General features: G+C 42.3%; 1 protein-coding gene, 1 long non-coding RNA gene and 1 other non-coding gene across 4 annotated transcripts; 2 read left to right on the forward strand and 1 right to left on the reverse strand.

The window, feature by feature from the left end:
• Positions 1 to 1,157: 1,157 nt before the first annotated feature.
• trnat-cgu (transfer RNA threonine (anticodon CGU)) lies at positions 1,158 to 1,229 on the reverse strand. The gene has a single exon. It is a non-coding gene; the product is annotated as a tRNA-Thr (tRNA).
• Positions 1,230 to 1,647: 418 nt separating this feature from the next.
• LOC140573940 (uncharacterized) lies at positions 1,648 to 5,331 on the forward strand. The gene is made up of 2 exons (XR_011980686.1): positions 1,648 to 1,843; positions 2,040 to 5,331. It is a non-coding gene; the product is annotated as an uncharacterized lncRNA (long non-coding RNA).
• Positions 5,332 to 7,342: 2,011 nt separating this feature from the next.
• Positions 7,343 to 23,239, forward strand: suz12a (SUZ12 polycomb repressive complex 2 subunit a). 2 transcript variants are annotated; one of them, XM_072693858.1, is made up of 16 exons: positions 7,343 to 8,388; positions 10,395 to 10,441; positions 10,545 to 10,609; positions 11,262 to 11,330; positions 12,247 to 12,296; positions 12,409 to 12,494; positions 12,756 to 12,975; positions 14,471 to 14,573; positions 14,666 to 14,771; positions 15,228 to 15,408; positions 15,921 to 16,009; positions 16,333 to 16,476; positions 16,750 to 16,907; positions 18,266 to 18,464; positions 18,821 to 18,900; positions 19,231 to 23,239. In XM_072693858.1, the coding sequence occupies exons 1-16, from the start codon at positions 8,226 to 8,228 to the stop codon at positions 19,493 to 19,495; spliced, it is 2,025 nt and encodes a 674-aa protein (XP_072549959.1). In that variant the 5' UTR covers positions 7,343 to 8,225; the 3' UTR covers positions 19,496 to 23,239. The 2 variants fall into 2 exon arrangements, with proteins under 2 accessions (XP_072549959.1, XP_072549961.1); XM_072693860.1 differs by lacking the exons at positions 7,343 to 8,388; positions 10,395 to 10,441 and having other exon boundaries at positions 10,555 to 10,609; positions 11,267 to 11,330.
• Positions 23,240 to 23,307: the final 68 nt, after the last annotated feature.

The raw sequence follows: 23,307 nt of genomic DNA on the forward strand, positions 1-23,307 counted from the left end.
AGTCAGGTCGGGTCCAGTCTCCAATCAATTCCAGTCCAATAAGCCTAAATGAGTTCAGTCCAGTTGCTCCAGCATGGTGAGTCTAATACAGTCGATCCAGTCCAGTCCACTCAACTGTGCCCAGGTCAGCCCAGAAACTCCAGCCCTGGTCAGCCAGTACACTCAGTCCAGTCCAGTCAACTCTGCCCAGTTCTGTCCAGTTACTCTAGTCTAATAAATCCAGTCCTGCAAGTCCAGTCCAGTAAATGAGTCCGGCCCAGTTCTGTCTGAGGTTCTGTACAGAATACAACTCTTCTTTACTTTCTGACCTTAAATCTCTCAACCTCCACTGTAGCTCCGCCCCCTGATGGAGCTTCTCCCAGGGCTTCTCCCAGAACACTCCCAGAACAGTCCAGAGGGGTGGACCACGGGGCAGGATTTGTCAGTTCAGCCAGATCACTTAAGCCCAAAGTCCAGGTCTGTCCAATAGGACAAGAGTCGAGGGGCATTCCTATTGAACTCTGGGTTTAAGATATCTGGCTAACTGAGGAACCCTGCTCTGTGGAACACCCCCCATAACCAGCAGCGGTGTGTGTGTGTGTGTGTGTGAGTTTGTGTGTGTGTTTGAGGAATGTGTGTAGTTAGGGAGTGTGTTTGTGGATGTGCCTGCCTGGGAGGGGCTTGTGGGTGTGTGTTTCGGGTGTGTTTGTGGGTATGGGTGTGTGTTTGGGGATGTATTTGTGTTCATGTTTTGGGGTGTGTGTGTGTGTGTGTGTGTGAAGGTGAATGAACCTTCTTAAGATGAATTAAAACCAATGTTGGGGTCACGCCGCCATCTAGTGGTCATATTGTAGAATGCAGCTATAAGACTGCAATGACTCATAACATATTTCTCATAATAAATCATTTTAGAGATTTTTAATAATCTATGTCATTCTGTCGTGCTGGTTCGGTTTCTGGACTAAACTAAAGCTGTAGTGTTTGATTTTACAGTAATAAAGGATCCAAACAGAGACTAGCAGAGCAGTCATTATTCTCCTGCAGGAGCTGAGGGGTAGTGTAAAGATACTCCACACACTCCACACACTCGGTTTACCTGCACTAATATATTTATAAAATGGATTTATGCCGTATGTAGTCTTCACATTTACTAAAAATCCTTCCCGCAGTTCCTCTAAAGGCACGGACGGGGTTCGAACCCGCGATCTTCGGTTTACGAGACCGACGCCTTACCACTTGGCCACCGCGCCTAACGGCCTCCCAGCCTGAAATCACGCCATTTGAACACACTGTAAACGGCCGATCTGCCTGATCAGAACTGGGGAATTAATCTGCTGGTTCTCATCATTTCACACGAAGGCGAGAGCACTCTCCCCGAGACTGAAAACACAGGCAGGTACAGCAGATTTTAATAAAAAATAAGTAGCTATCTACAATATTTGACACGCCCTGTTATCCGCTGACCCAGTCCAGACGCAGAGCCACACGAACCAGTTTAAGCGTCCAGACTGGACCGAGACCCCCAGATTAAAATAGACGGTGTTTGTATTGAGTCTGCGCGAAACTGTACAAAAATAGTACAGCAGCAGCTGATGCGCTGACAACACCTCATTTCGTTCCCCACCTGTATTCCGGCACGCTCCCGCCTTCTCCCGGCTCGGATTGGCTGATGAAATCCTCTCACCTGCACTCGGATTGGCTAGTAGATCATACACACGAGAGTAAACCAATAGGCGCAGCGCTTGTGGGATAGAACTTTTAGCCAATCCCAGCGCGGTGTGGGCGGGACTTGTACGGAAACGGGTGGGAAGAGCGCAGCGTTGGGAACGTGTACATTTACGAAGCAGATTTGTAAAGATTGGAGGTGAGTTGAGCATAAATATGATTTTAATAATGCTTATGATCAAACTTCTAACTGCTTTATTTGCCAAAATAGTGAATAATGTTAATGTAAAGCGCTTGAATTGAGGCTCTTTGTTTTTCTAGCGTTAGCTGAGCTGAGCTGTCTGTTTACATATGTCCTATAATGACTGTGATCTGCTGTCCTCCTGAACTGGCAGACCCACACTACACCCCGACTCCAGACCCAGCCTCTGTCTGGAGGCATGATGATGAGTAGCTTCCTACAGTCAGACCTCACAGTAACCCTGCCTAAAGACTGAATCATGAAGTTAATTGTGGACATAGTGTGGATGGTGTGGGGAGTTGGGGCCTACATATATGACTACTTCCACACCAGTGCCATGGAGGAGCGCATACACACCCTGGAGAGTGTCCTCACCGTCCACCAGTTTGTCATCATGTTCCTCACAGCAAGCCTTGTTATATTGATCTCCTACATCGTCTTCAAGAAACGCTGACTACGGCCCGGCTCTCCAGGACCAGACCGGAGCTGGAGCTCAGAATTCGAGAGATGTTTCTCCACAAGTTTCTCCATCAGTGTTCTGCCCTGAAGCGCAGCGGTGCACTGCTCCACTTGTTGTTTGTCCAAGGATTTAGAGATCATGCCTTAACGCTCAGTGTGTTATCACTGAGAATAGAGCGTTACTAGAGCCGAGGCCTGCGACTGGCCCGGTGGTTTATCTTCACTACCTACCCACATCTACACTACCTGATCGCTGCATTATCAGAGGATGTTCAGAGTGGAGTTTGCATGTTTATGCCTAAAAAAGGGTGCTGAGAGGGGGACTGAGGGCGAGATTTGTGTAGGAAATAATGTGATTCAGTTGCATTTGAGGGACAGATGCAGTCAGCAGAATTAAACCATGCAAATTTATGTGGAAATCAGCCATATTTCTGCCATGCTCACTGATCTGGAGCGGAAGTGTGGCTCAGACATCATTGCACCATGTTCCTCTTGTCACGCCTTGTCATACTGACCTCAAACGTCATCTTTAAGAAACACTCCAGATTACTCCAATGGCATTTTCTTCTGTATCATGTGTTTAGTAAGCAGTTACAGTCCCGTCCTTTGGGCTAGTTTAAGTTTATTTACCATGTGTCTCAAATGTTTTGTAGTGTATTAACCATTTGAAGAGTAAATAATGAGTTTGAACAGGAGGATATGGTATGTTTACATCTTGATTATGCACTAGAACCACTGAAAAAGCAGAGATATACCTCTATATAACTCTTCTGTACAGTGGAGGTGAATGGAAGCAGGCGTCGGTCGTCATGACGACAACACAGATACAGCCCATAATTTATCTCCTATCCAAACCCACCAGTGCAGCTACACGAGTCTTCTGAGTTTTATATGGAGGGATGATGATGATGATGATGATGATGAAGGTAAAACAGTGGAGAATCTCAACTAATGCAGTTCTCTTTAGGGACTACTTTCTGTAGCTGCACTACACCCTGCAGCATGTATCCCTCCACCATTTTAATGATCTGATTTTAAAAGCAGGTTCTAGAGCCGAACTCTTCTCAGAACTCTGGTAGAACCGTGTCTCAGGCATCAGGCAGCGTCTTCATCACCATTAGGTGAAGAACTTTCTGTGAGGAGCTTTTATTATTAGAGCTTCAGACGTCTGCTTCCCTTCACCTCCACTGTAGAACCACAGCTCTGACTGGGGAAGCTTATCTAGAACCTCCACTGTAGAACAGCTCTGACTGGGGGAGCTTATCTAGAACCGAACCTGAGTGAGAGTGAGTCTGTTTACGTAACTGTTTAATTAAGTAGAAAATGTATGTCTTTGGTGATTAGGTTAGTTAACTGCAGCAGAATGTAACATGTTAAATGGGAACTGGGCCTGCTAGCTTAAAGCTAACTTTGACTAGCTAACGTTAGCTAACTGCTAATGGCTGCCGAGGTGTGATGTCATTTCTGTTTAGTACCAAATATTAGCGCTTGATTTGAAATGATACTGCCCTACAGAAGCACACTAGAAGCTGCCACTGTTGGGCCCTTGAGCAAGGCCCTTCATCTTCTCTGCTCCCCGGGCGCTGGAGTTGGCTGCCCACCGCTCTGGGAGTGTGTGTGCTCACTGCCCCTAGTTCACTAGTGTGTGTGTGTGTGTGTGTGTGTGTGTGAGAGAGACTTCATAAGCATTGAAAAACACACTTATACTGCTTGAGTGTTTATGAACAGCTATGCCAGTATTCATAAGGTGGCATTATATGTTTTATGAAGTAAATGACATTGCATTGACAAGAGGAGCCTTAAATTAAAGTCACTGACATTTCCCCTAGATTTTACACTGTATGGACTGGAGGAGCATTGCTGTGAGGATTTGATTGCACTCAGCAACAAGAGCGTTAGTGAGGTCAGGATGTTGGATGATGATCACCACCCCACCTCATCCTCCCCAACTCCCCAACTCATCCCAAAAGTACTGGATGGAGCTCCACCACCATCATTCCAGAGAACACAGCTCTTCCACTGCTCCACAGCTCCTCAATGCTGGGGGGCTTTATACCCCTCTAGCCCACGCCTGGCATTATTAGGCAGCATGGAGTCAATAGGGTCATGATGTTGATCTGCTCCAGAGAGTCCTATTCTATTGGCAGTACTTCTTCTCTACAGGGACTAGACAAGCTGTGTGTGCATTTGCACATCTGTGTCAGCAATAGGTGCAGCTTAAAGCAGCTGAATGCATTCATTAGAAGAGGTGACTACAAACATTTGAACTTCTAGTGTAACTGTTTACACTACACACGTAGAAAAAGTGTCATTTACTTTATATAACTTGTCATATTACAATGAATTACTAGCATAAACTGTTCAGAAGAACTCGATACTTATACATGTGTTATAAAGTGTATCTATGAATGAAGCCTCCGACTGAAGAGCTGCTAAAACACTATAAAACATTATTAGTACAGGGATGATCACGCACTGCTCTGATTGCTGCTCCGCTCTGGCACTGATTACTCATGTAGCCAGCTAGCAAAGCTAACATCAGCCTAGCTACCAGGCCACAGATCCACACCACAGGTTCAATTCTAGCAGTGGAAAAAGGGTCGGGTAAGTTAGTGAAGTCAGACTGAAACTACTGTTTGTGATTACAGCTTTAGTTGTGTGTACTGATGCTAATTCTGCATTGTGTAGGCTAGCTTAGCACTGCTCCTCCCAGCACTGTGATCTTGTTTAGTTTGTCTCCTGCTGTATCTTCACAGTCCAGCGTGGAATTGGCACTAAAGTTAATAACATTTATGACTTAGTGCCAATTCTACATCAGGACATTTTCATTTATTTTACAGTTATTGTATGAAGTAAAAGTGGCTAAAGATCGCCGTATTCATATTCATGTTTTGCTGAAGACCACAGGGCCTTTTGCGGCTTTTGCGGTTTAACTTATCAAATTTTTAAACTCTGCAATAGAAATAAATTAATTTAATACATAATAATTTATTGTGTGGCATTTTGTGTGTCTATCCTGTGACGTCCTCAGTTATCTAAAACTCACCATCTTGGCCGTTTTTACATGATTTCATCTGATACAGTATCTATACAATGTATTCTCTTTTGGATGCTCACCCCTTTTTTAGCTTTTTGAAATAGATTTTTGTCAATATCAATTTTATATATGATTTACAAATAAAAACCTTTCTATTTCTTCAAAGTAAATGTTCTTTAAATAGAAATATATCATGTTAAATCAGTGGCTGCATAAATATTCACCTCCTTTTAAAGTGATGGAACTCATTGAACAGAGGTCCAGCAGGCAGGTGGTGCTGGTAGTCTCACAGTTAGTGAGACGGAGATCACCTGAGTGCAGTGAATGTGTCACAACTGATAGTAGTATAAAGACCTGAAGCTCCAGTCGCTGGAGAAGACACCCGTATGGGAGGGCTGCACAGAGAGTCACACCTCCACTGCAGTTTACCCGAAGGCCTGCTGGAAGAAGATTCTTGGCTCCAAACCCTGCACATCACCACAAACTCACCATTCCCACTGTGAAGCATGGTGGTGGCAGCATCATGCTGTGTGGATGCCTCTCGGCAGCAGGCCCTGGAAGGCTTGTTTAGGTAGAGGGTAAAATGAACGCAGTGAAATGTGGGGAAATCCTGAAGCACAGTCTGCTTCAGTCTTTAGGAGAACTTATTTTCCAGCGAGACTACGACCCCAAAGCACTCAGTCGTTCTGGAGTGGCCGAGTCAAAGCCCGGACCTCGATCCAATAGAGAATGTGTGTCTGGACTTCACGCCTGATCCCTGTGCAGCCTGAGCGAGCTCGAGCAGATCTACCCACAGACTCAGTGCTGTGACTGTGACCAACGGTGCCTCTACTAAATACTGACTCCAAGGGGGGGAATATAGGTGCATGTATTTGTCACTGTACAGTGTGGACTGTACAGCGAAATGGGTCCTCTGCATTTAACCCATCTGTGGTAGTGAACACACACTCACACACTAGTGAACTAGGGGCAGTGAGTACACACACACACCCACCCACACCCCCAGAGCGGTGGGCAGCCAACTCCAGCGCCCGGGGAGCAGAAAGGGTAAAAGGCCTTGCTCAAGGGCCCAACAGTGGCAGCTTGCCAAGCCCAGGAATCGAACCCACAACCCTGTTATTGATATCCCGGAGCTCTAACCGCTGAGCCACCACTGCCCCAATATTTATGGCGTCACTTTTTACATTATATATTTTTCATTTATATTTTCATTTATTTGACATTACTTTGTCGAAATCTGTTTCACTTTGATATTAAAGATTTTTTTATACATTATTATAAAAAAAGGTCATAAGGGAAAGTCTAAGGGGCGAATACTTTTAATAGGCACTGTATATATTGTGATGTAGTTAACTTTTTGTGTAAAGTAGTGTAAAGTGTTTAATGTACACTACTTTATTAATATTTTAGTGATGATTGTGCAGTGTTTATTTGGAACATATGACATCAAGCAAGGTTCAGTTTACATGAGAATAGAGCAGAAATTAAGCAACTGCGCTCCAAAAGGTCAAAGAGGTCAGTAGCGTTATTGCCGATCTGTGCATGTAGGTTTTTGCTTTGATCTGTAGTTTATTATTTCCTTCATTTGATCGATCTGATCGCAGCTGGAACAAACAACGGAAATGAGAGTCGAGTTTTACACCAATGATTTGTTTATTATTTTCCACCCGTTTACGAGAAAGTTACTATTGGGTATTAGCGTCCGGTCCCTGCGCTCGGATTGGCTTGCACGCTCAGACTGACAAGCGGTGTGGCCAATCCTGAACCCAAAGGCCACACCCCTTGCTCTGTGGACCGGCGGGAATGGAAATGATGTATAAACAGCTGTCCAATCGCAGCGCAGGAGAGGCGTGGCATGTCCGAATACGGGCGGGAATGCGCGCGCTACCGAACTTGCTTCGCGCGTGCCGGTTCCTGTTCGGAGTGGGCGGGATTCTGAAGTGGGAAAAAAAAATCGCTCGCGAGAGAAGTTTGAAGTTTTCTGAGAAAAAAAACCCAAATATATAATTTTTATCACATTAATAATGTAAAGGATTTATTTTCTCTTATTAATCAAACACCAGAGCATCGCTGGGTCATTCGCGGACCCCCCCCCGGTGTTTCTGGCGGCACGGTGCTAACGTTTATTATTGCCGCCGGTGGCTTTTTTGAAAATCGCCTATGCTAAGCTAACACTGAGGTAATGCTAAGCTAAGGCTAGCGCGTCTTCCGTCGTTTGGAACCGGGCTGCTGCTCCACTCCGCTCTCGGGCTCAAACCTTCACCCTCAGTGCTGGACCTGTCTGACCCAGTGGATATAGCTATATTAACTGACTGACTTACTGAGTGGACACAGCTCCGCTTCGTGAGCGGCAGGGACGAGCTATTCGAACAACTGCTAACCAGCTAATTCCTCCTTTCCGGCTTCAGTCTGTGTAAAGTTCCGCAGCTGTTCGTGTTTTTATTGTTTTATTTGTGTTCGTTCCATCCAACCGAACCGAGCTCACATGGCAGGTTCGATAAAGCACTATTTTACATCTCGGAACCCGACCGAATCTCCTGTGTGTTGATGTTTCTGGTGCCCGGCTGAGAGAGAGAGAGAGAGAGAGAGAGAGAGAGACACAGAGACAGACAGAGAGAGAGAGAGGGAGAGAGACACAGAGACAGACAGAGAGAGAGAGGGAGAGAGACACAGAGACAGACAGAGAGAGAGAGGGAGAGAGACACAGAGAGGGAGACGAGGAGCGAAGCCGGTGCCGCTGCGCTCTCCCCTTTGTTCGGGGAAGGAGCTTTCAGCCCCAGCCTTTGCGCCTTTACGCGTTTGCTTGGACCTTTCGGAACCGTGTTTGGAGGCTGTGTGCCCAGGATGGCGCCACAAAAGCACAGTTCTGATCCCGGCACTGGATGCAGATCCGGCAGCGGCAAAACTGCAGGAAGCCACCCGCACCCCGGCCTCATGAACGCGGCGAAGAAACCCAAACTGGAGCAGATTCAAGCCGACCATGAACTCTTCCTGCAGGCGTTTGAAAGTAAGTTTTAATGAGGATCCCCTGAAAGCTCTCTGGACACAGAGATCAGGGTGGTTCTGCTTCTTCCTTCATGAGGAAACGGTGGGTCGTTATCTAACAGTACTGCATGTTCAGCTCATTCAGCCTGGCCAGGGCTTTATGTGGGCTTACTTCAGCGAGCTGGACACTTTCAGCCTGATTCACTCTGCTGTAATCACTGACATGGGAAGTTTTTCACTTTTAAAACCACCACATTTCATGGCATAACGACATCAGGTGATGTGTGCATGCAGTTCTTCTGTTTCTTCTGTTTCCAGACAGAACCCAAAACACAGGTTTTCTTGAAGATGAAGCCTCTTTAGTAGTATGTGATGTTATTCCTAACAGCAGTGGAGTTCTGCTTTAATCCGAGCGGGACTCGGGGGAGAAACACGTGTAGCAAACCCCAAGACACGTGCTTTCAGAGTCCTATATGCCCTTATGTTTATCATCCACTTAACCCACTGCTGTAAAACTGCTCCCAGATCACAGCCTGGGGCTAAATCTACAAAATATGGATCATATTAGTTTGTACCGTTTCCTGTGAGACTGTTTTGGTCCTTCCCCAACCTTCTTCTAAAGAGGCTGCTGACAATGACCCCCAAATATTGTTCATATTATAAAACGTCTACAGTCTCAAAAGCTGGAACTGAAAATAACCAACAATAATAGGCATGAGCAATATTATGCAAAGGTTTGTGTATCTCCGGTTGTTCCTTTTTTAAACGTATAGAAGTATTATATTCTGCACATTCTGGAGTGTAGTTACTGTTTGGTAAGTGTAACATAATGCAACAGCGTGTAATGTAACTAGTATGGCACATTAAATATGTTTATATTTTTCCAGTGTGTGAGAAAACACATAGGAATTGTCTAAAATGTGCAGAAAGTGCTACGTTTTAGTTTGTTTCCTGTAGAGGATGTGACCTTTACCCTGACAACATCAATACCGTGTCAGATGACCAGGGGTGCCCAAGCCTTTGCTAAAGAGTGTAATAATGTAATATTTAAATTTGAGCTTTTCATTTAACATCCAGCGTTACTGACTGATGTGACTGCCAGTTCTCAGTTGTCATGTTCCTTAAACTAAAACAGCAGAAACTCATGTAGCTTTTTATATTTTATTAATAACACATTTTGTGCAGTTTTGAGGTTTATAGTTGCTAACGTGTGTGTGTATATGTGTGTGTATATATATGTATGTATATGTGTGTATGTATGTATATGTGTGTGTGTGTGTGATAATGTCCAAAACTGACTTTACAGGAGAGGGCACGGCTAACAAACACTCAAGCACACATATGTATGCATATTTGTAAAAAATAAAAATAATAATAATAAATAATACAGATAGATGCTGTCCAATGAAAAACATGCATTTCTATTTTTAGTTTTCTCCATGGTTTGAACACCTGCTCTTCACATTGTGTAATTAATTCTGGATGAATAGACCAATAAAATGCTCTTAATTACTGGATCACTGAATCAGACATGTCTGGACTGATCGACTCCATCTAGAAAAAAAGGAAAATTGCATATTCTTTTATGTTGAAAATTTTAATCCAAGAGATTTTCAAATAACAAATGCAAAATGTATGATGTGTGATTAGCACATTTTTGCTGAGACTGAAATTCATTGTCCGTATTGATCAATAGTATGATGTTGATTTGTCTGTAGGAGGTAGTAAATATGACTCTCATCTTATTGTGCTGTACTTTACAATATACATTTGAGTGTATTGTGGATATCTGTGCTTAAAGAGCACTTACTAACTGCAACATGCACTGTATTTAAATGGCATTTTTTAAGAATCTTCCACTACTGATGCATTTTGTCTGCTTGTCAAAATACTGTGATAAATATAGTCTTTACATATTATATATATATTTTTCATAATATTGCCCACCCCATTTGTGTTTCAGAAACAAAGTAATATCACTTTCCATCATCAACTGATGTCTTTAAATGCCGTTTCCTTTGTTTGCAGAGCCAACTCAAATATATCGATTCCTTCGGACGAGGAACCTGATGGCAGTAAGTAGATCATGAAGGAACAGTGTAATGATCAAAGTTATTAAGGTATTACGGTATCATGCTCCAAATATGAAGACTTTACTGTTTGTTTCTGCCGTTGCAGCCCATTTTCCTGCACAGAACCCTTACATACATGTCCCACCGGAATTCCAGAACCAATGGGAAACGGTAATATAGTTTTGTGAAATTAATTTCATAAAGCCTCTTTTAGCTTGTTCCACACTGTAAATACACTAAATAGACTAAACTGAATACTTCAAGGATGTTTTGTATACTCTGAGCTCTGCATCTTCACTACAGAATGATGTAGGGCTCTGTGTTGTGCTTTAAGAGATTAGTTTTGCAGATGTTTTTCTACTGTAAACCTAATTTTAAGTTCAAAACACTCAGTATAAGTCTATTACAATGACAACGTTTTAATATTGTTTACTTGCCCACTTTTATCTGAGAGACTAGTGTTGTACACTTTCTTAGGACAGTAAGACTAACTTTGGCACACAGTTCATATTGTACAGCTAATTTGTGAACATTTTATGCTGGGAGAAAAAGGACTTGCATGCAGTAAGCCTGCACGTTACATAGCACATTTATTTTTTTTATTATTATTGCCTGAGTAAAACTCAACATTTGTGTTAAAGTTTGATCAAATATAGATCCTCAGCCATCTGAAGTGTCTTCAGTTACAAAATTTGCATATCCAGGCAAATTCACTGTAACTGCCACATGTGGCATAGTGGCAGCTAAGCAAGTGTATCAGTGTAGATCTACTAGGGCACAGAGTATCAGTGATTTACGTGTTTTCCCCTATTTTCTGCTTCAGAAAAGGCTTCAACGTGGATGATCTGCTCTTTAAAGTGGAGAGGACTAAAATGGAGCAGGAGTCGCACAAGTAAGAGCATACCAGCTCATGTGGAGTTTATTTACCTGCCAGTTTACGTGTCCGTATTCAAATACTGAAATCACTATTCAGAAGCTTGTTTCTAAAAGTAGAAGTCCAAACTCAAATGTTTAAAATGTGTGATTACTTAGGGGTATTATCTTGAGTGTGTTGCTGTAACTGAGAAGACAGAAATGGCCCAGTTGTAATGACTTTATCTGACATTGGCTGGATATTGATGACTTTTATCCTAACTGATGTTAGTTTGGTTAGTTGGTGTGTGTAGAAGATGACAAGTTGTCATTACATCCAGTGCTACATTGGTTAGCTGTGTCAGACATGGTACAACTAGCAGTAAAAGGCTTTGATAACTGTCCACCCATATTAAACAATAAAGATACAAACCAAGGAGGACATGTATGAAATATAAGGATATACAGAACAAAAAGAGAGAGAGAGCGGAATTACATGGACGTTAAATATATAATATTATAGAAATAGTGTAATTCTAAGGATGTAATGTAAGAGGTGGTAGGAATGCAGAGTGCAAAAGAGTACAATGCAACATAAGGCTGTTCAATAATTGGGCGTTAAATATAATAATCTATATTAGTGTTAAATTACCTGTCCCAATGTCTTGTATATGGTTGATGAATGTTTCTCAGCTGACATGAAGACTTACTATTGCTATTAGTTTATATTACTATTAAAGCATGTTTTGCTCTAGTTCTGCTAAATTGTTGTGCTACTGAGTGTTTTTGCCACATAACACCATTACTGCCATTACTAGTCTCTCTTTTTTTTTTTTTGTTTTACTTTAGAATAATGTGGAATGCACACCTCTAGTAAAAGTCAATATTTTATTTGACACCAGCCCTGAGTCATGTTACATGTCTAAACTGTACCTTCAATCTTTTTCCCTCTCCAGTTTAGCCTCCCACTTACAACTTACCTTTACTGGATTTTTCCATAAAATTGGTAAGAACTTCTCAAGCTAAAAAGCCTAAATCAGCTTCTCAGCTTGTGCTGAGTCAGTAATGCAGAAAATAACGGGAAGTAATTGTGTCATAATTGTTTTGCTGTGCCTCAGATAAGAACTCGCAGAACTCTGAGAATGAAGAAAACTCTGTGTCTTTGGAGGTGCTACTCATTAAAGTCTGTCATAAGAAACGAAAGGTAAAAAGTCTCATTTTGGACGGACAGAATAATCTTTTACATCTGTAAAGACTTTACATCCAAATGTTTATGAATGTTTTATGACTGTACACACATGGAAATGAGTCTGAGTCACGTGTGATATCTTTCCTTTCTGCTACAAATGTTCTCTTTCAGTAGTTTGCTAAGCAGTGTGTCGCCTGTTTTAATGTTTAGTACTAGATTTTTCTTCTATCTCTAGAACTCTTTCAGCCCTCATATCCTTTGATGTATCTTTTACAGGATGTCAGTTGCCCCATTAAGCAAGTGCCTACAGGTAAGAAGCAGGTGCCTTTGAACCCAGACAGCAGCCAGATGAAGGTGGGCTTGTGCCCCACTATCGTCGTTTCCAGTCAGGAGTTCGAGCCCAGTAACAGCCACATGGTGAAATCCTACTCGCTGCTGTTCAGAGTCTCCTGTCCTGGAGGGAGAGAAATCAATGGCCTGTCCAGCAGAGAGACCAGTAAGGACTTCTGTATACTTCACACTTGAAGTACATTTTACGTGACTACATACTACTTCATTATTTTACAAGCTCCAAAGTTGATTAAAATTTAACCTGAAGGACAGGAGATTCTGGAAGCTTTTTCTGCTACAAAACTCCATAGACAGCTCCCAGATTGTATTAATCCTGTACTTGTTGATTCATGTCCCATCATATTCTGTGAAAAAGTTAGTTTTTGTGATTATCCTTAAGCATGGAGGCACTCTCAGAAGTATTGGCTTGTTCCTATTATGGCTCAAGTCAATCAACAAGTCAACATGGTCTGAACATCATACCATGATAAATTACAGAAAGTCAAACATTGTGCAGCAATGTTGATATTTGGATGTTGTATATGTTTTAACCAGAAAATGTAGCTGTACAGAGTCAAGAGTTAATACTGTACAGATGCATAAATGTGCAAACATGGAACCGGAACAACACAAAAAATACCATAAATACAGCAGATATAAGACACAGTAAACAGACAGGACAGTGCGGCACAGACACAGCACTCAGTACCGAATGTGGGTGGTGTGGATAAGATACAGAGGTATGTAATGAAGAGTGACGTATAGCTATACGCAGTCAGCTTATACTTCAGTGGCATTGCTGTAGGAGGTCAGTAGGCATGTTTACAACAGATATTTGTTTTTGCCAGCATGTGTTGTCAAGACAATTAGGTAGTTGGTTACACAAAATGTTGTGTACAACATTGTGAGTTGTACAAAACCTTTTGGACATCTCTTTTCTGTGTCCTATGTCAAGTGTCCTGTAGTAAAATTGCTTTACTACATAGGTCAAACTGGTCTAGTCCAAATTGTACTTAAGTTTATGCCTGATTTTTGGACTGATTTTAATAACCTTAATTTTTTACTTGAAATCGGCACATTGTATGCATATTCCCAATATTCAAAGTTTGTTAAAGGGCAAAACTGTCTCTTTAAAGTTGCTCATTTAAATAACGTGAAATGAAGTAAAGGGCTGTGTGGAAAAGTAAGGGGGCACACAGATCTGCCAAAATCCAAGTAATGAATTGGCTGATTGCTTGTTTGGGGGCAAAATGGTCAGAGTCCGACCTTGGATTGGGTGGTGCACTTCTTCTTTGTATGTTTCCAAACAAAACTATTTTAACATTCTGACTCACTGTACAGCTTGTTCCTATACAAGACATAACAAATATGAATATTGTAAACTTAAGCTAGTTTAGGTCAAGGCCATGGATAAGAATCAGTCCACACCCAATCCCTCAAACATAAACTGTGTGAAACAATCAAATTGTAACTATTCAATATTAGGACTAGTTTACTGTTTTAATATTAGTTCAGTTGAAACTGAGATTAGTTCTTGTATTTCTATTCTTATGAGCATGTTGATTAAAGCCAGTCTTACAGTTGTGGACTTCTATGACACTTGTTTGCGAATTGGCTGGTAGAATGATATTGATACAGATAAAATGTTTATTTTTGCCCAGATGTTATTGATGAAGTCCCCAGCAGGAAGAAACGTTATTCCTCCCATCGGGATGATGGTGAGACGACGTTTGTGGCCCAGATGACGGTGTTTGATAAGAACAGGTATATTTAGCTTATGTGTTTTGTAAATCACATTTCTGTTGTTGGTCGTCTTCACATTTTTCTTTCTCCTTCTTCCTTCAATTCTTTTACAGGCGTCTGCAGCTGTTGGATGGTGAATATGAAGTGTCTATGCAGGAGATGGAAGAGTGTCCTATTGGCAAAAAGAGAGCCACATGGGAAACTATTCTTGATGGCAAGGTGTGTGTGTCTGTCTTACTGTTTAGGCTCCTTACTGTACAGTGAAAATGGTACAAACTGTCAACAGGACTGAGAAGGAGGCTTGAAGTGTTTCTAATCTCTCATTTCTAATCGTATATTCCTCATTCTCCACTGCTGTTATTTGCGTTTTGCATCCCACCACCTCCCTGCTCCCTGTAATATGGCACGGATTGTTGTCTTGGTACTAATTGTTTCAGTATTTTGACAGCCTGTTTTTAGATGCTAGATGACTTGGTCTAAAAATGACTGTCATCCGATGCTCAAGGTTTCAGTATTGATACCAAAGTAAAAAAATGGTGTAAATGAAACTAATATTGGTGTCTGTACAGAGATTTCAGTTATTTACTAATTTTTGAAAATTGTAATTTTGCATTTGCAATATTAGTCCTTTTGTTTGTTTGTTTGTTTTTAATTGTTCTCCATGTTTTGTTGCAGTGGGTGCCTCCGTTTGACACCTTCTCTCATGGCCCAACTCTGCAGTTCACCCTGCGCTGGACTGGTGATACAACTGAGCGAACCACAGCACCAGTGGCCAGACCACTCGCGACACGCAATTCGGACACCAGCGGAGGAGAAAGTCACAGGCCAAGTGCCCCAAAACCTCCTCAGACAGTAGGTACGTTCAGCTCTGTCACTTAAGAGGCGGTAAGTTATTGCTGTAGATGGGCATTTAAGCCTTTTTGATTTTTGGAATATCTGCATTTGGTTCCAGACTTTGGTTGAGTTCTGATTAACGGTGCTGTAAACTGATCCACAATCACTACATGTTAGTTGAGTTCTGCATTATTGCACCAACCTATTAAAACTGCTGGGCTGTTCATGGGATAGTTTTTGACTACATTGCTTAACAGCAACCTTTTGGTCACAAACTACATAGCTTGGCAGAGGGACTTGTTTTACTAATTAACTATTTGCTGTAATTTCTAGTCAAAATCTAGTCATGGGGAAATTTCAGGAATTCAGGAGAGATTCAGGGTTTTTAAATATCTGCAACCGTCTCTAGTATGTTATTGCTTTTGTTTTTTCGATTTGTATAAAGTGTTATATAAACGTACTACACTGATATAGCTGGCTTTGTGGTGTAATGTTACATAAATGCACCATGCTGATGTCTCCACTGTTCCTCAGCTGTTAAAGATCCAGTTAGCGCAGACATGCCAGTGCGGAGGGAGCAGGTCCACATCGAGCCTCGTCAGAAACTACGTGTTTATTATCAGGTAACAAGGCTTTCAGAATATGACCCATCTGACCTGTGTGGGTGCGCTGTTCTGTCTGAGATTTCAGCTCCAGGAATATCAGAAGCGCTCAGAGCTTCCTGTAATTCTGCAGTGAGGTCGTCTGTGCTGTTTTTGGCTATGGATAGTCAGCATAGTGTATGATAGCTGTGTGTGGGTGGGTGTGTGGTGGTGGTGGTGGTGGTGGTGGTGGAGGTGGAGGGGGCACCTTCCTGAAAGGCTGCTCTGACATTTAGCCCTGACCTTTTCTTCAGGGTTTAAGTGTCATGCTCACATCTGCATCTGTGTGTCTGCTTCCTGGCTAGTTCTTGTACAACAATAACACGCGGCAGCAGACGGAGGCCAGAGATGACCTGCACTGTCCCTGGTGCACGCTGAACTGCCGGAAACTCTACAGCCTCCTCAAGCACCTCAAACTCTCCCACAGCCGCTTTATCTTCAACTATGTGGTGAGCAGAATAAATGTCCCGGTGCTTTCTAGGCATGCTCATTCATTTGTCTAAAACTGCTAAGTGCTTGTTGAAACCATTTACTAATATAAATGTCAATAATCTAAGATCAATTGTGTAGATTTCTGCTAGCTAAACTCTTCTGAAATAAACGTCTGTATGTAATATAACAGGCTTGTAGCAATGTCCTGTTTTTCTTATGAACATCTCTGTAATGTCCTATATTTGGGTTTGATATGAATGCTCTGTTCTGCTCTTCCTTCTGCTGGGCAGCCTCACTCCAAAGGAGCCAAGATTGACGTATCTGTAAACGAGTGTTATGATGGCTCATACGTGGGGAATCCTCAGGACATCCACTGCCAGCCTGGCTTCGCCTTCAGCCGTAATGGCCCTGTCAAAAGGACCTCCGTTACACACGTCCTCGTCTGCAGGTCAGCCCCCTTGTGCTAATCCGTCATTTATTTCCAACACATGTAATCAAACTCAGCAGTTAATTATCAAGCAATTCAAGAGTCAGTTTGTAGCAAGCGAATCTTAGGCTTTGGCAGTATAACAGTAATACTGTACACTGCGATATTTAATGTTAACTGTATCTTTAAAAGGATGACGCTATTTCAAAAATGATGACTCTCCTTAGACCATTCCCTCGACTCTGTGCTTTCAGATATGAGGTTTTATCCTCTGAACCGGTGTGAATTGAGCATCAGTTAGCTGGAATACTGAGTGTGCTGCCGTGTTTGCCCTACTAGCTAACTGACATATCTAAGCCTAGATCCTAGATAAATACTTGCGAGTCCAAATGCAGCAGATCCGGTCATTTTGCCTTCCTGTTACTCCCCACATTTCACTTCACGACTTCACTCTTAGCTCTTCACTCTTTTATCGTCTTGTCTGTGTTCAGCAGATAGTCAGCAACAGCTGCGCTGGGCTGTCTGATACTGTGACCAGTAGCTGAGCTGAAAAAAAAAAGGTTAAATTCAGTTTTCTGTTCTTTCAACTTCGATCATAGTCACCAGACGCTGGAGTCGCTCTCCTGTGGGGTTTCAGTCAGACAGACTTGTTTGTTCTGTGTAGAGCAGACTGTTATGCTGCTAACTAAGCTAATGCTAACCAGCTTCTCTCTCCTGATTTCAGAGCAGTTGAACAGTTGCAGAAGTTGTTACTGACTGTTTAACATTTGTTTAATGGTTGGTTTAAAACCGCGCCCTTAGTTTGTCACCCTGTGAGCAAACTGAACGTTGAATTTGGTAATTGTTGAGTTTTAAAATGAGGCAGGAAAAGATTTTATGGACGGCATGTAAACGTATATCACACGGTAATACTGTATACCACAATATTATTTTGATATAAAATGAGTGCAGACTGCCCAACCCTATCGTATACCCCACCAGTTGATGTTTACTGCCTATATCACAGACACTGCTGGGTTCTAAAGCATGCGGGGGTCTTCAGTAATCTCTAATAGACTTGATTATGTGGATTCTGACAATGTATGATGCTGCTATCTATAAACATGGACAAACGTGTGCTGCATTGCTTGTAGCAACAGCAAATATCTGGAAGATGGAATTTAATCTGGAATCTGGGATCTCTAGACTGTGATAGTGACTCAGTGAGGTGAGCATGTGGGAGGATCGTTGTTTTAAAAACAATAAACCCAAACTTATTGTTGTAGATTTCAGACCGTTCTTTATCAGGTGAGAGAGTGGTTCTGGAGCTTCATGTTTAGTTTAGTCTTATAAGCTTATCCATCTCACTGTGTGGTGTGACTATAATGGTGTCTCTGCAGGCCCAAGCGCCCGAAGCCCAGCCTGTCTGAGTTCCTGGAGTCAGAGGAGGGCCAGCTGGAGCAGCAGAGGACGTATGTCAGCGGACACAACCGCCTATACTTTCACAGTGACAGCTGCATGCCTCTTAGACCACAGGAGATGGAGGTGGACAGCGAAGATGAGAGGGACCCCGAGTGGCTCCGGGAGAAGACCACAATGGTGAGGAACACCTTGTGTGGTTTGAGCAGAAAAGCTGTTCAGTCTGAACGGCAAAAAGTCCGAATCAGAAATACTTTATTGATCCCAGGAGTGAAATTGCAGAGACAGTTCAGATCAGATGTCAGAACATGCGTCAGATTTCAGAGGCATGCAATTTGCCCTCCTATGTGAATACGCTGCCTTGGTCTGTAGGCTGTTTGAGGAGAAGTGGATAACCAGTTGGTCCATGTTTCTGCGACATGGTGTTTGGGTCTGTTATTTGCCTCGCTGAGACATTTGTCTGACTTTGTGCCCCCCATTGTGCTAGTTATTGGTGCTTGTGCAAAAAACTTTATCTGGATTTTTTTTTTCTGTAGCAAATCGAGGAGTTCACTGATGTCAACGAAGGAGAGAAAGAGGTGATGAAACTGTGGAACCTCCATGTAATGAAGCACGGGTGTGTATCTTTGTTCCCCCTATTGATCTTTCTGATTTTATTGCAATATAGTGTATAATGTAAGTGTAAATGCTCTGTGATATCTTACTTTTTGCTTATCTGTATAACTCGTGGTGCAAATCACACGTCTGTTAGAAGTTGTTTAAAGGAATAGTTTGGAGAAGAATCTAACTAGCAGAATCCATTTTTTTTTGCCCACTAACCAATAGAAGTACCTGCTGAGTATCTGCCAATGCCATTGAATGGGGAATTTTACTTTGAAAACTGTGGTCACTGTTCTAATGGTTTTCTCTCTCTCCCTCTCTCTCCCTCTCTCTACTCTGCCATCAGATTCATAGCCGACAATCAGATGAATCAGGCCTGCATGCTTTTTGTGGAGAAGTGCGGCTCCATTATCATTGAGAAGAACCTCTGCAGAAACTTTCTTCTCCACCTGGTCAGCATGCATGACTTTGGCCTGGTGAGCACCATGACCATTGATAAGGCGATGGCTCTACTGAGGCAGGGTCAGCAGCGAAGCAAAAATGACGATGGTGCCAGTGATGCTCCTGGACAGGCCAGTAAAACGGCAGAACCTGTGAAATCAAGGGCCTGATTAACTTCAGATCTGGGCTTGGTTCTGGTTTTGGATCGAAATTCTGGACTCATTCTGCTCAGGCGCTGGGTAAAGGGTGTTGCACGCTGCAGGGGTGGTGGAGGGTTTGTTGCTGGGTGATTTTCAGGATGGATGGAGAAAGCAAAACAAACTTTGGAGTCGATGGATTTTTTCCATTGCTGATAAGTCCGGGATGCCAGCGTGTTGCATTTTAACCTCAGATCAGTTAAGTAATTGAAGCAGGAACCTGAAGTTTGAAGTAATGTTAATAGACTTCAGCAATCAGCTTCAAAAATAAACGTGTGTTTGTCTTTGTGACCTCTGGCCTCTACCCTGAGAACTTGGTATTAACTAGTGAGCTTTGGAGCTCATTTCATTTTTGGTGCCTGTTTCAAAGACTTTGGAAGATTTTTAATATATTTCAAATAGCTTGTGGGAAAATGGGGAAGACTTGATTTCCTCTGCAGCTTTTGCTGCAGTTTTGTAATAATCATTCTGTCTGGTGTTGGTTGGTTGGTTGGTTGGTTCATTAGTCAACATTTCTGAAACTATGGAGCACACAGGTATCTGGATGTTATGTGGGAATCCAGTCCTGGAGGACCAGAGGGCAGTTTTCTGTTTTCCCTGCTTTAATATCTCTGATTTGACTCCTCAGCTGATCACCAATGTCTTCTTAAAGAAGAAGTTTGGCAAGACAGAGTAACAGATTAAGTTGATTAGCCAAGACCCATGTGGTATCTGATGTGTCCTAACAAACTCAAAAGCTACATAAACAAGTTAAACAGTGATTATTTCCACATTTAATCTAGAGCTGGATCTACTCTATCAGCCTCATCACGTCCCGCTCTGTAGAGCTCTTCCAGCCTCAGACCGGAGCGCAGTGGGCGGAGTGATGCCACACACTGCGCTGAGGTGAAGGTGGTTCCGGTTCCTCCAGTGTTCCTCAGCTCTGTGGTTCTGGTTCTGTTTGGGTTTATAGACTAAAGTAAGTCCCACCGTCTCCTAAACCTCATCCATCTACCAGCTAATGAAGATCTGGAGGAGCTCTGAGAGATAACCGTTTTCAGAATCATGTTAAGTCAGATGTTCAATCATGTTTTGGCTGATCAACTGAATCTGGGGTCAATAATTAATCATGGTCATGTGATTTATTTTTCTTCATATATATATTTTTTTTTAAAGAAACAGTTTAAAGGAATACTCCAGCAATTTTCAGTCAACCCTGTCTGCTGTATCTGTAGCGCACAGTCAACCAAAACAGGCAGGGAGATCCTGTACCTAAAGAACAGAAACCTGCCAGAGGGCAGTTGCTGATTCACCCAGTAAACATTTGTCAAGCGTTTTTCTGCAGAACTCAGTGAAAGGTGTTTGTAAATCTGTGTTACTGGTTCTTTTGAAAATTTGAGTGATGTTTTCCAGAGAGGTGGGATTGCGGATGTGGGTGGAGAGCTCCTAGACTTTACCTGTTTAACAGAGACCTGCAGGCAAAGTCAAAGCAAGTGAGACCTGTTTTTACTGTGTGGCTCCAGTGTTAAAAACCTAGGCTTGGAAAGGCCTTATTGTAGCAGCTGGAGTTTCACATTCCCATTATTGGAAACTTCCCTGTGAATATAACTGATGTGGAATTATTTTATATCATATCATACTTGAACTGATTATTTCCAGCCCAATTTCTGCTATTAGAAGTTTAGGTAAATATAGGTTTAACGCTGTAAATATAATTTTTTAAATAAACTGTAACAGGTGTAAAGTCAGTTGTTAATTTATGATTTGAAGTTTGTTTTTATTTTTAAAGTGTTATAGAAATGCAGACAAAATACCCCTGCATATCAGAAAGGCAGACTGTGGCGCATTTAATCAGGATAGATGTTTTAAATTAAGCCCATCCCAAATTGGTGTTTTTCAGCCATGCAGTACAGATGCAGCAGATAAGAGGTTAAAAAACAAGAGTATTCTTTTAACAAGGCACTGTGGGTCCTCCAGGTCTGGAGCATTAAAGGAGAATTCTGCTGATTTATTAAAAATAATGTTTGATGTGTGTGAGCTGATTCTGTTCAGTCAGAGTCGGGGGTTCGGTGTGAAACTGAGCTTCACTGTAGCCCACTCTGATCTCTGTACAGTGGAGGTGAATGGAAGCAGGCCTTGGTTGCCATGACTACGGTACAGATGCAGCCCATAATTTGTCCTATCCAAACCCACCAGTGCAGCTACACGAGTCTTCTGAGTTTTATATGGAATGATGATGATGATGATGATGATGAAGGTAAAATAGTGGAGAATCTCAACTAATGCAGTTCTCTTTAGGGACTACTTTCTGTAGCCGCACTACACCCTGCAGCATGTATCCCTCCACCATTTTAATGATCTGGTTCTAAAAGCAGGTTCTAGAGCCGAACTCTTCTCAGAACTCTGGTAGAACCGTGTCTCAGGCATCAGGCAGCGTCTTCATCTCCATTAGATGAAGAACTTTCTGTGAGGAGCTTTTATTAGAGCTTCAGACGTCTGCTTCCCTTCACCTCCACTGTGAAGAAAGTTTCTTTAGAACAAAGCGTTTCACATCAAAACCACTTTGAAAGAGTTTGGTTGTTTTGTCCATTTAATTATGCAGATAATTTTGTTCTGAGAACATCTGTGGGATTCTCCTTCAAAAGCCAGGTTTAGAGCCAGGTTCTTGTCAGTCCACGGTGCTGAAAACATGAGGATGACTGTTGACCAGAGTCTTAAACTATTACACTGTAACCAGGTGACACACACATACACACATAGAGACAGATATACAGGGTATTAAGAACACACTTGAGGGGGGACGAAAAGACAAGGCGGCCTCCGGAGCAGGGGGAAGACCCTGCAGTCATGTTTACACTTCTTTCCGAGTACGTTTCATGGTGTGCCCTTCTGTGAGGACGTTAGCAGTGCAGGTTTAGGTCTGAAAGCAGTTTTAATTAGTGGCAGCTGTTTGATTGCCATTAGCAGGCTGATTCTGCTCCAGTTGGTCCTCTTGCTGTCTCTCTTTGTTTGGTTTAATCTAGAATGCAGTAGTTTGGTGACACGACTCCCTCGGAGCTCGAATAAGCTTCTATTCCTCCCCTTCCTTCACGTGGCGGCAGACTTGTGCTGCTATTTTTGTGCAGTTACTTCTACTTCTTCTGTTTCTTGCCTGAAACTGTCTGGAGCTTTTCCTCTCCTCTGTACATAAGCTACGTTTTGATGAAGATGTTTATCTCGTAATAAGGATTAGTTTTTATCTTATTTTTGTTTGGTTTGTCTTTTTCTTCAGTGGAATTAAGTTTACATACCAAAGGGAGTGACACTGCTGCAACTTTTTAACTCGAGGTTTATAATTCTTGCTATTTCTGACGTTGACCCGTAGTTCCCAAAGGCAGCGTGGTGTTTTCGGGGGAAGCAGGAACGCTTCAGGACTTTGCTTTGCTTTAGTTTTGCTGAAGCTGTGTAGAGCGTGAACAATGCTGAGGGAGGAGGCTGTTTAAGACCCTGTGGAGTTCTGACTTTACCAGCTGAATGCTCATCTATGCTTTCGATGCCTCAAAAACAGCGACCAGCATCATTTGCACACGATGTGGGTTGGCCATAAGAAAGAAAAATGGATTTTTAAAACCTGAAAGGAAAAAAAAAGTAACTCTTTACCATGAATTGATAGTTGGCCAGCTTTGTTGAGGTTGGTGCTTTTGCTCTAAAGGAGTGATTTGAAATAGTTGTTTTTCTATTTAAAATAAAGATTCTTTTTTTCACGATTGATGATTTGTGTTGTGTCCCTTTCTGAAATACAAATATTAAATGTACGCCTCCACTCG

Source organism: Salminus brasiliensis, chromosome 12 (genome assembly GCF_030463535.1).
Source record: "Salminus brasiliensis chromosome 12, fSalBra1.hap2, whole genome shotgun sequence".
Classification (NCBI taxonomy): domain Eukaryota; kingdom Metazoa; phylum Chordata; class Actinopteri; order Characiformes; family Bryconidae; genus Salminus; species Salminus brasiliensis.